The 11,902-nt window shown below is 62.0% G+C and overlaps 2 protein-coding genes across 4 annotated transcripts; both read left to right on the top strand.

Annotated features, from left to right (window-relative positions):
* Nucleotides 1-206: 206 nt before the first annotated feature.
* Nucleotides 207-8,766, top strand: SEPT5 (septin 5). Of its 3 annotated transcripts, none has more exons than XM_011367198.2 (12): nucleotides 207-313; nucleotides 451-461; nucleotides 4,943-5,039; nucleotides 5,147-5,233; nucleotides 5,502-5,625; nucleotides 5,730-5,864; nucleotides 6,021-6,138; nucleotides 6,272-6,373; nucleotides 6,981-7,077; nucleotides 7,165-7,300; nucleotides 7,535-7,637; nucleotides 7,752-8,766. In XM_011367198.2, the coding sequence occupies exons 1-12, from the start codon at nucleotides 271-273 to the stop codon at nucleotides 7,806-7,808; spliced, it is 1,110 nt and encodes a 369-aa protein (XP_011365500.1). In that variant the 5' UTR covers nucleotides 207-270; the 3' UTR covers nucleotides 7,809-8,766. The 3 variants fall into 3 exon arrangements, with proteins under 3 accessions (XP_011365500.1, XP_011365498.1, XP_011365497.1); XM_011367196.2 differs by having other exon boundaries at nucleotides 448-461; XM_011367195.2 differs by lacking the exons at nucleotides 207-313; nucleotides 451-461 and adding an exon at nucleotides 593-4,305.
* A 124-nt stretch (nucleotides 8,767-8,890) lies between these two features.
* On the top strand, nucleotides 8,891-10,178 carry GP1BB (glycoprotein Ib platelet beta subunit). The gene is made up of 2 exons (XM_011367194.2): nucleotides 8,891-9,034; nucleotides 9,307-10,178. The coding sequence occupies exons 1-2, from the start codon at nucleotides 9,025-9,027 to the stop codon at nucleotides 9,903-9,905; spliced, it is 609 nt and encodes a 202-aa protein (XP_011365496.1). The 5' UTR covers nucleotides 8,891-9,024; the 3' UTR covers nucleotides 9,906-10,178.
* Nucleotides 10,179-11,902: the final 1,724 nt, after the last annotated feature.

Raw genomic sequence — 11,902 nt, 5'->3', positions numbered from 1 at the left:
AGAAGAGCCACAAGGTCAGAGGCCCACGCATAGACTGGGGGCCCGCTAGAGCGTTGGGAGTGAGAGTCTGGGCGAGGGTAGGGGCACAGGAGAGGTGAGGCAGAAGGTCGGGCACTGTGCCCAGCACCCTGCCGAGATGGAGATGAGGGTGTAGCCGGGAGTCCGGAGTGGGGGTGGGGGCTGCGGAGGCTGGTGGTGGGCGCCGGGTCCCCGCCCCCGCGCGCCAGGTCGCGCGTGGGCGCGGCGGGCGCCGATTGGCTGGCGGCCACCATGAGCACAGGCCTGCGGTACAAGAGCAAGCTGGCGACTCCAGGTGAGCTCGGCGCCCGCCCGCGCCTTTGTCCCCGCCGCCCGCCCGCCTCTCACTGTGTCTCTCCGTTTCTCCCCCACCCGCCGGCCTGGACCCGCCCGGACCCGGACCCCGACCGGATCCCGACCCTGACCCAGCAGAGGACAAGCAGGTACGTGCGCTCCGCCGCTCAGCCAGCCGGCTGTCACCCTTTGTAGCACCGACGCCGCCAGCGCCCAGGCGCGACCCCGCCCCCGCCGGCCGTCACCCCGCCCTGTCGCGATAACCGATTGTCAGCCTGGGCAGTGCTGCCCTGTCTGAGAATGCAGACAGGAGGAGTGGGCGCCATGGCATGGGGGCCTGGCCTCTGACCATCATAGCAGGGGCGTGCGCCCCTCCCATGATGGGGTACAAGCCGAGTGCCCCTCTCTCACTGGTCCAGAGGCAGCGTCTGCGTGCTGACCTGGCTTTAGGCGGTGTGCTGAGGGTCCTGAGTGAGGCCACTGGATATGGCAGGCCACAGGCTGGGGGAGGGGTCTGTGTCCACCAGCCTGCACAGAGACCCTAGAAGCCCCACAAGGGAGCCTCTGCCCACCCTACCCCACTCTGCATCTTATGCCCCCTCTCCTCACACACCAATTTGAGTGGGCCAGGTCTCTTCCCCAGACTAGGAGCCTCCAGGGCCTGGTCTGAGTCATCCCCAAGCCCAGCATGGGTCTTCCATCCTAGTGAGTATAAATAGGCTTGTGGCCACCCAAAGGGGCTGGTTTGGTCCCCAGCCTCCAGGAATGCAGGACCCAACAGGAGGCTGGCCTGGGCACCCACTGTGAAACCCAGATGAGGTCAGGGTTAAACAGAGATGGAGACCCCAAAAGTGGGGTGGGGTTGGGTAATCAGGTGGGCTGGAAGCTCTGGAGCAACCCTGCTGGGGCCTCACTGGCTTGAGAACAGCCATGTTTAGGGGAGAAAAGAAGGGCCTAACTCTGGCACCAGGGTGCCATCAGTGAAGGGGGATCATACACGGGGTAGATTCTGGGTGGAACCCTGAAGTACTAGCCCAGGGTGTGGCAGGCAGGCCAGGTACAGCCCAGCAGGTGGGGTGGGGGCCTGGAATCACTGGCTGCCTAGTGCCTATCTCCTGGCCGATACGCACCCCACCTTGGGACAAGTGAGGCTCTTGGGGTGGGACCTCATCAACCTCACCCTGCCAGTGAGTGGCTCCCCACAGAGCCCAAGCCAGGAACTGCCTTTCCATCACCAGTGGGTCAGACAATGCCTGAGATGCAGAGACACGTGCAGTCAGGCTATTGTTTGAGGGAGAGAGAGAGAAAAGGCCTGGGAGACCAGACCCACGGCTTCTCCTGGGCCTGCACGCACTTGGAATCGCTGGGCTGGGCAGTTGCTGCCCAGCACCACCCAGGGACCCCTCCTGCTGAGGTATGAGCCCCTGCAGGCCTGAGTCTGCCCTGCATTCAAGGTCAGCTGGGAGCCAGCCTCACCCATCTTCAGCCCCTAGAACCTGAGGGAGAGGGCACTGTATAAGCAGAGGAGCCCCAGGAGCAGGGCCAGAGAGCCAGGTGTTTGGGGAAGGCTCCTGCGGGTCTGGAGGGAGCATTGTGGCTTCACTGTTACCATTGTTGGTGTTACCGAGCTTCCGCCTGTCCACACGGGCTGTGGAAGGGGGTGAGAGAACTCTGGTGGCCCTCTTTGCTTCTGCCTCATCTCAGGCAGTGGGGAGGGCTCTGGCGGCCTTCTGTGTGTCCTCCACCAACCCCCACCCAGTCTCAGACAGTTATGGGGGCTCTGTTGGCTGCTTCTAGAGCTGACGGGTGATTCTAAGAATGGAAATGCCTCGAGAGTCTGAGGCTTCAGGAGGAGGTGGGCGCAGCTGTGTCTAGGGCTTGGGAAGCCCTGAGGGAAATTTGTTGTGCTTCAGGACCAGAGGAAGGGGGTGGGGTGGCAGGGTCCCTTCCTTGAGGCTCCCTCATGGAGTTCACCGGCCCTGTCTAGACACAGTCTGATGATGGGGCAGGCATGTGGGGAGCTGGGAGTGAGACTCACCTTCCTGACCTGGGCCTCCCCAGAGGCTATGCCTTACCAAAGGGGAAACTGAGTCAGTCTGGGAGTGACAGACTCTGTTAGACACCAGGCTGTGGAGTGCTGAGGCTCTCGCTCAGCTTGAGGCCCGGGTCCAGGTCTGTCTTCCTGGAGCTGCCCTGGGCCTGAAATGTCAGCCTTTTGGGTGGGTGCTGGGCTGAGGGCCATGTCTAAAATGGGCCCATGGTGGAGGCAGAGTGGGACTCAGCCCAGAGGCTTCCTGTAGGTCAGCATGATACAGGGCTGGAGCTAGTAAAGAGGCTTTTTCAGGGCAAGGCCTTGGGTCCTAGCTGGGAGATCTGGGGCCCCAGTGGCTTCCCTCTGCTCTCCACACTCTCCTCCAGGATGAAAGGCTCTCCTGTTCCCAGCTGTGGGCCCACCCCTCCTCCTCAGGTGCCAGTAGCCTCCAGGCCCCAAAGCAGTACCACGAGCTTAGACAAGGGGACAGAGGCTCTTCAAGCAGGGACGGATGGGGGAGAGTTAGGGGGCAGCCTGTCCCTGCTGACACACTGTCTAGGGGGCACATCTCTTCATACCCCACCCAGCTCCTTGCCAGACCTCCCCTCCAGCCCACCTGGCGCTGGCGTTTTTAGATTCTGGTAGGGTACTAGGGAGAATGGTGAGGGTTTGGTGGCTCAGGAGACCACTGTGGACCCTAGAGTGGCTACATGGGGGTTAGGGCTGAGCTGACTGGAGCTCGCCAGTCCCCATGTGCCTAATTCTGTTGGTCAGAGCAGGTGGAGAAGCTCAGAGGGAATGCCCACAGGGGCCCATGCCATTCACCTCCACCTCTGCTGTCACGGTCTGCCTGGAGAGACAGATGGGGCAGCGCAGCCCGTGAGTGACTGTCAGGTTTGTGGAGTGACATGCTGGCCACAGCTTCCAAATTTCCTGAGGTAGAGCGGGGTAGGCGGCTAGTACTCTCATGTTCCTCTCCCTGCTCCAAGTCTCCTTAGGCCTGGGGGTGGGGGCAGGTCCAGGCTGTGGAGGTGGGCTCTGATTCCCGTGGAAGGTGAGCCCTGCCTTTGCCCGGTTCCACCATGTGGTCTTGCGGGCCACGTCAGTTAAGAATTCCCAAACATACAAACACACATGCACACGCACAAAGAGGAGGGAGCAGGTCAGCCCCAAGCAGAGGGTAGGGGGCAGTGCCGGGAGGGATGTGTCCCTGAGTAGTTGGGGTGCCGTGACACCGCGGGCGGTTTTCGCCGAGTCCGCGGAGAGAGCGGGGTGCATGAGCCGGTCCCGCGTGGGTGCGCTTGTGGCCCAGGAGCATCCTCCGGCGCCCTCCAGCGAGCGGAAGCCGTGCCGCACTTTTGGTGGGGAGCGATGCAGTGGCCTTCCCGCCCACCTCTCCACCTCTGTTGTCCCGACGCCTGGATTGTGGCTGCGGGTCTGGTAGCGGGGCTCCCTGTCCTCGCTGCGCGGCGTCCCCTTCGTGCTGTACTCAGCCCTGCCCTCTGCGGCAGCTTTCCGGTGGCTCCGCCCGCGGCCCAATTTCCAGGCGACCGTTTCCCGGCGACAGAGCGAGCGAGGCGGTCTCTGCGCGGAGCCCCGCCTCTGGTTCGCGTGCAGAGCGCGGCCGGCAGTGGCTGTGACGCCGCGCGGCTCAGGGCGGGTCCGCAGAGGCAGAGAGATGGCTCACACGGCCTTCGGGGTCAGCGGCACCCCGGGTGGTCCACGTCCCCTCTCTGGGCCTCAGTTCCCGTGCCCCTAAAACGGGAGCGAGAACAGGGCTTCGAGGGAGTAGCGCCTAAGTCCCTCAGGACACAGGGCCCCTGTCGGCCTGACCCGATCTGGGGTCCCAAGGTGCAGTCAGGGTCTGGGGGGTCGCTGCGATGGATTCTCTGGCGGCACCCCAGGACCGCCTGGTGGAGCAGCTGCTGTCGCCACGGACCCAGGCCCAAAGGCGGCTCAAGGTGTGTGTGGAGAAGGGAGTGGAATGTAGGTCAGTGTGTGTGCGCCCACTGGGGCTAGGTCCCAGGGCTCTGGGATGTGACAGCGGCCAGCAGGGCCAGGGTCCACAGGGGATGGGCCTGGGACCCCAACGGCAGGGGGAGGCTCAGCGCTGCTGTCTATAAATAGCCCCTGCTCCACCATTGTCGCAGCCAGCCACCCCCGCAGCTGGATCCGAGCCACATGGGGCCTCCCACCCCCTGGTACACTAGGGAGGGGTGAGTACAGAGGCCTGGGCTTCTCCCGCCTGTGAAGAGAGGAGCATGTCTGAAGGGTCTCCATTTTTGTGCCTTCTATCTACCCCCCAAGGAAGGACACTGCCTGTGTCTGCTGAGGCCTGACATCTCCCACTCCATATACACACACACATAGACACAGTCTTGGGTCCCCGCAAAGCCCCTCGCTGAAGCTGGGACAAGGGTGCCTCCACCCGCCAAACCCCTGACCTGCCTTTGCCCACCTCCAGGCCTTTGCCCACAGGCCCTCACCCCTTTTCTGCCATTGAAACGCTCTACTTTTGCTTGAGCTGGGTAGGGGACAGGGCATGGGGCTGCCCAGGAGCCCCAGCGTACCCCTGACCAGCCCTGCCCCTGCCCCCAGGATATCGACAAGCAGTACGTGGGCTTTGCCACACTGCCCAACCAGGTGCATCGGAAGTCAGTGAAGAAGGGCTTCGATTTCACACTCATGGTGGCAGGTGAGTAGGCCAAGCTCCCAGGTGGGGTGGTTGGGGCCACTGGCTGGCCAGCCTCTGTTGTGGGGTCCTCAGACCTAACCTGACTCCTTCACCGTATCTGTGGGTAGGTGAGTCGGGCTTGGGGAAGTCTACACTGGTCCACAGCCTCTTCCTGACCGACCTGTACAAGGACCGGAAGCTGCTCAGCGCCGAGGGTAAGTGGACCTGTCACTGCCCTGGCACTGGTTCACCATTCCCTCATGTGTGACCCCTCAATGGGTGCCCTTCCAGGTTCAGCCCCATTCCTCTCTCCCCACAGCATGGTTCTCCTGTCCAGGGTCCAGGAGGAATGGCCCAGACCATAGGCCTTGTGGCCAGGGCCAAAACACTAGGATGGATGAGAACAGGGTCCTGGTTCTGACTGCCCAAGGTGGGGGGTAAGGGTCAGGGAGGCCCCTCCAAGCGACATCCCCTTTCCTGAAGAGCGCATCAGCCAGACGGTCGAGATCCTGAAGCACACGGTGGACATAGAAGAGAAGGGTGTCAAGCTGAAGCTCACCATTGTGGATACTCCAGGCTTCGGGGACGCTGTCAACAACTCTGAGTGGTGAGGAAGGCCTGGCTGGGGCACAGTCCCTGCTCAAGCCAACCAAGACCCCTGGGGCTGGTGGGCCACCCTCACAGCCCACCTCATGCACCCCGTGCCCACAGCTGGAAGCCTATCACTGACTACGTGGACCAGCAGTTTGAGCAGTATTTCCGCGATGAGAGTGGCCTCAACCGCAAGAACATCCAGGACAACCGGGTGCATTGCTGCCTGTACTTCATCTCTCCCTTCGGGCACGGGTGCGTGACTGTCCTGGGGTTAGGGGCCATCCACCTCCGTGGAGCCGAGCCCCACCCATGCCTCCACAGACACCCCCTCCCTGAGCCTTCCCCCTACCCGCTCCCTGCCCCACTGTCACCCCTACCAGCCCCTCACCACCGCAGCTGCCCCTCCAGGCTCCGACCAGTGGACGTGGGTTTCATGAAGGCTCTGCACGAGAAGGTGAACATCGTGCCCCTCATTGCCAAAGCTGACTGTCTGGTCCCTGGCGAGATCCGGAAGCTGAAGGAGCGGGTGAGCCTGCGTTGCAGTAGGGCCTGGCTCAGGACTCGGGCTAAGAGCATCAGGTGTGCTGACCCCGGGCACCACCAAACCTGGCCCAGGGGACCTGGCCAGCCCTGACTCTGACAGCCCTGCCCCACCACAGATCCGGGAGGAGATTGACAAGTTTGGGATTCACGTGTACCAGTTCCCTGAGTGTGACTCGGACGAGGACGAAGACTTCAAGCAGCAGGATCGGGAACTGAAGGTGAGCATGCAGCCCAGTGGGGGGGTAGGGAGCTGGAGGCTAGTTCACATGGGGCTTGGAAGAGGGCTGAGGGCCCAGGTCTGACCTGTTGGAGCTAGGGGTCTTTACTCTGAGCAGTAGAGCCCCTTCGCCTAGCTCGAGAGGGCTAGGGTTGCCCATGTCCCTGCCTAGATTGTGTATTTGGGCCCCATGTGTTTAGCGAGTCATGGAGCACTTGCCAGGACCCAAAAGGCTCCAGAGGGTGAGGGTAGCTTTGGGTGCCCCAGCAGCTAGAGTGATTAGGACCAAGCCCAAGCCAGGGGACAGGTGGCCACCAGGCAAGGAGCAGGGTCAGACAGGCCCTTGGCCCCAACCAGAGTCAGCAGGGGCATCACTAGGAGGCATGGGCTCAGCCGGTCAGAGGCCTTAGGGTGTAAGCTGCACCAGCTCTGGCCTCAGCCTATAGCAGAGAGGCCAGAAGTGGGGTGACACCAGGATGTCTTTGGGGAGAGATCATTGACAGTATTGTTGGAGGGGGCTGGCTGGCCAGGAGCTGAGTGCCCATGCCGCTCTCCAACCACTAACCCACACTAACTGGGTGCAAGCTCTTATACCTACTCATCCCCAGGAGAGTGCACCCTTCGCGGTTATTGGCAGCAACACGGTGGTGGAGGCCAAGGGACAGCGGGTCCGGGGGCGACTGTACCCCTGGGGCATCGTAGAGGGTGAGTCCAAGCATGGGGCATGGGCATGAGGGGTAGGAGGGCTCCCCTGGGCCAGGGCCCCACCCACCACCTTTTCTTGCCCTGCAGTGGAGAACCAGGCACACTGCGACTTCGTGAAGCTGCGCAACATGCTCATCCGCACACACATGCATGATCTCAAGGACGTGACTTGCGACGTGCACTATGAGAACTACCGTGCGCACTGCATCCAGCAGATGACCAGGTATACCACCCTGCCTGCCCCAAACCTGGACCTGCATCTCGTGCTCCAGCCATGTTTCCATAACCAAATGTGGTCCTGGCTGTCCACCCAAACTCGAACCTCGCCCCAGTCCCCAGATCGGCTTCCCAGCACCTTGTCTCCCCAGAGCCAGCCCAAAGGTGTGGGAGCTCAGGTGGGCAGCCTCGACAGTGGAAAAGGTCAGCAGCATTGTCCCTCTTGTCTACCACCCTGCAGCAAATTGACCCAGGACAGCCGCATGGAGAGCCCCATCCCCATCCTGCCACTCCCCACCCCTGACGCTGAGACAGAGAAGCTCATCAGGATGAAGGATGAGGAGGTTGGTAAAGTGGCAGGGGAGGAGTAGGGGCTGGGGGATGGGTGGAAATCATGCTAGGCCGCTTTCATCTCATTTCTCACCCTACCCTCCATTGTTCCTGCCCCCCAACCCCAGCTGAGGCGCATGCAGGAGATGCTGCAGAAGATGAAGCAGCAAATGCAGGACCAGTGACCCCACCTCAGCCCCACCACTGCCATGGATATACTGCCAGTTTCTGGGCTGGCCCTTCCCACCCCTGGACCCTGACCAGCCTGGACTTGACCCTGGATTCATCTGGATCTCCGACAGGCCTGGATGCAACCCCGATCCCAGAATGGCCTAGACCCAGACTGTTCCTGACCTGACCCAGAGACTCAGGGTCACAACCCCCAGCCAATCCTAATTTATTCTCAGCATCAGCCCCTCCTCTCATTTGTATCTCCTTCCATGGGGCCTGGGCAACAGCCCCCACAATGAAGCCCCCTCTGGCCTTGGGGGAGCAGGAACTAGGTTGAGCTGTGACTTTTGAGATCTCTCCAAGTCATACAGGAGGTCATACTCAGACTCTAGTCCCTACTCAGGCAGGCCTGTAAACCAAGGCAGAATAGGGGAGCAGATCCCCAGGGTCTTGGACCTATTCCCCTACCCCAGTGCTGCAGCGTGGACTTAGGAGCCCATCTTCCCTGCTCCTGCTGGCCGCCCAACATATGCTGAGACCTCACGTTGTGTGGACGTGGGCCAGGTTCTGTCTTCCTTCCTCACCAGTAGGTCAGCAGGCACGTGGGGCTGCAGAAACACTAAGGCTCCAGACCTAAGAAAGCCAGCTGGCTATAGGCAAGGTCGGCTGGGGCTGGGATGCCTGTGGCTGGGATGCCTGTGATAGGCCCCGCCCCACCCCCAGGGCTGTCGCCTTTGGAGAGCTCCAGGAGCAGTGCGGTTGGCCATGCCCTGGCAAACCCCAGGCCTAGACTGCATTCCCTGTCTGGCACTGGAGGTCCCTTCTCCCCAGCAGCACTGTTGCCCTGAGTTCCCTAGCCCTTGCTCCACCTCCATCCCTCCACTGGCATGAACCCTTCCCCAAGCCCCATTTTCCAATTCAGTTGTGAATGCCGTGTCCTGTCCTGGTGACAGAACAATGTTGGTAAACGTCGCAGCAGGTGTCTGAGTGCTACTTGTGGCCCTAGGAGCGAGTGGGAGCGGAAGTGCGGGCGGCGCGGGCCCTGGTGATAATTCTATCTGCGGCCGCAGCGCCTGTCCGGGCAGGCTTGGGGTTATTTCTGGCGGGGCGGCTGCGCTGTGGTCGGTGTACCCCGGAGCGCGGGGCCTGGAAAAGGCGGAGTGGCCTTTCGCCTGGTTCTCCGGCCAACGCCTCCCGCTCCAGAGCAAGCCGGGCCGCCATCCTCTCGCCATGGGCTCCGGTGAGTCTGTGGCGGGCCAGGCCGGGCCGCTCCGTGAACAGAGTCCAGTTGGGAGGCGCTCCGGTCTTTTCGGCTGCAGAAGGGAGAGATTTAGTTTAGGCTTCGAGGGGACTTCCAGCCAGTGTGCGGGGTAGTGGGGGTGGCGAGGTTTGCGGACAATGGGGAGCCCAGGCCTCCGAGGCGAGAGCAGGCCTGGCGCTCCGAGTGCTGAGGGACCCCCTCACCCCCGTGCCCTGCAGGCTGCCGGGCTCACCGCGGCCCTTCCCTTCCAGGGCCGCGCGGGGCGCTGAGCCTGTTGCTCTTGCTGCTCGCGCCGCCGAGCCGCCCGGCCTCGGGCTGCCCCGCACCGTGTCACTGCGCCGGGACGCGCGTGGACTGCGGACGCCGCGGGCTGACGAGGGCCTCGCTGCCAGCCGCCTTCCCACCAGACACGACCGAACTGGTGCTGACAGGCAACAATCTGACAGCCCTACCGCCGGGGCTGCTGGACGCGCTGCCCCTGCTGCGCGCTGCGCACCTGGGCGCCAACCCCTGGCGCTGCGACTGCCACCTGGTGCCGCTGCGCGCCTGGCTGGCTGGCCGGCCGGAGCGCGCGCTCTACCGTGACCTGCGCTGCGCCGCGCCCCCAGCGCTGCGCGGCCGCCTACTGCTCTACCTGGCAGAGGACGAGCTGCAAGCCGCCTGCTCGCCCGGTGCGCTCTGCTGGGGGTCGCTGGTGGCACAGCTCGTGCTGCTCGGCCTCGGGATGCTGCACGCACTGCTGCTGGTGCTGCTGCTGCGCCGCCTGCGGAGGCTGCGCGGCCGCACCGCCCGCGGTCTGTTTCTGACAGCCCCGCTGGTGGCGGAGCCGCCCGGAGCCGGCGAGTCCTGAGAAGAACGGACTGGCGCTGAGCGACGCGGGCCTGTCAGCTTGACAGGACCCTGCCCTGAGGAGCCCTCGCCCTTACCTGGACCGGCTCTCCTCCGCCCAAGCACCATCTCCCAGGCCCGCCACCTCCTGCAGACCCGGGTCCATGGGGGCCCGACGGCTGCACACCCACCCGCTAGCGCAGCCAGCTCCCTCCCTGGACGCTTAGGCAGGTCCAGTGGGGCCAACTGCAGCCCAGACCCTTCGGAGTCTCCTGCTCCCAACTCCGGTGTGGAATAAACCCATCTCCTGATCTGACCCGTCTCTACACCGTGCTTCACCTGGACACCCTCCTCTCTAAACCGCAGTAAAAGCCCCGGGAGGCAGTTTAAGGGGACACATCACATCTTCGTACACCCCCAAATAACTTCCAAAACTAACGAGGTCAGCGAGTAAACGCTTCTCAGCCACTGACTCTCACAGCAGTTCAAGTGAGAAGGCAGAGAATAACCTAAAGGGCAGTGATACACTATAGGGTAGTGAGGAACACAGGGAAGTAAGGACACTGTGGGGACACTGAGGACAGCATGTGAACAGCAAGGACACTGTGGAGACAGCAAGACCACCGTGAGGACAGCAAGGACACTGGAGAGGGAGGACACCGTGAAGACAGCCAGGACACTTTGGGGACAGTGAAGACACTGAAGAGTAAGACACAGAGGACATTGAGAACAGTGTGGGTCAGTGAGAAAACTGGACAGCAAGGACAGTGTGGGGACAGTGAGGACACTTTGAGGGCAGTGAGAACACAGCGGGGAAGAGGACACTAGGACAGAAGGCACTGTGGACAGTGAGGATTGCGTGGGGCAGTGAGGACACTGGGAACATTGAGGATACTGTGGACAGTGAAGACGGGACAGTGAGAACAGTGTGGACAGTGAGGACCCTGTGGGGACAGTGAGAACACCGTAGGGTAGTGAGGATTCTGGCACAGTGAAGACACTGTGAAGAGTGAGAATATGGGACATTGAGGACATTATAGGGCAGTGAGAACGATGGAGACAGTGAGGACACTGAGGACACAAGACAGTGGACAGCAAGGACATTGTAGGGACAGCAAGAACACGGGAAAGCAAGGACACGAGGCAGTGAGGACACTGGGGACAGCAAGGAGACTATAGGAGAGCGAGGATAATATGGGGACAGTAAAGACACACTGTAGGGACAGTGAAGACAGTGTGGGAACAGTGAGGACATTTCATGACAGTCATCGTGAGAGGAGGATGCTCTGAATGGCCATGTCTGGCGGTCAGTGGGGGGCCTCTGAGGACAGTTCAGAGAGTAAAGTTTCCCCGATGGCAGTGACTATGCCATGCAGGCAGCTTTCAAGGCAGTCGGGATGGATTGGGGATGGCGAGGACAGTCTGGAGGCCCATCTGGAACTCCTTGAGCATCTAGTGAAAAGCTCTGTAGGGCAGGTGGGGTGGGGGCTGAAGCCATGTGAGGTGGGGTCCATGGACAGTCCCTGCAGGGGTGAGTGGGCACCATGGGCTTGCAGGATCTCTGGAATTATTTCCTCCCCTTGCCACCACTTGCTGCAGAAAGATGCCTCTGACTGCAGACCAGCCAGGGACTTCTCAGAGGCTTCAATCGCCCCTGATCCTGGACTGTCCACCGGGTCTAGGGACTCCTCTGTGGGTGCTCCAGTGCAACACAGGCTGCTAATGGCCCCCCAGGGGCCTCAAGGAAAAGGCCAACGTTTCCTTACTACTGGGATCCCGCTCCAACCCCAGGTGTGGCCTGCACCTGGCTGGCCCTATGAATAATGAAGGCTGTTCTCCATGGACCCCAAACAGAACCCTGACAGAGCCTCAGGCCTGGGCCTTGGCTGCTTGGCACAGGAAGGCCCCGGCCCCCAATGACCGGGTCGGGGAGGCTGCCGCTGACATGGCCTTTGTCCTGGCCTTTGTGGGACAAGACAGATGGCCCTCCGGTCAGGCCGATGCTATCTCAGGGCTGCT

This window comes from Pteropus vampyrus, unplaced genomic scaffold (genome assembly GCF_000151845.1).
Source record: "Pteropus vampyrus isolate Shadow unplaced genomic scaffold, Pvam_2.0 Scaffold130, whole genome shotgun sequence".
In the NCBI taxonomy this organism is placed as follows: Eukaryota; Metazoa; Chordata; class Mammalia; order Chiroptera; family Pteropodidae; genus Pteropus; species Pteropus vampyrus.
Note: the sequence above shows the minus strand (reverse complement) of the source record. Positions and strands in the feature narration are given on the sequence as shown.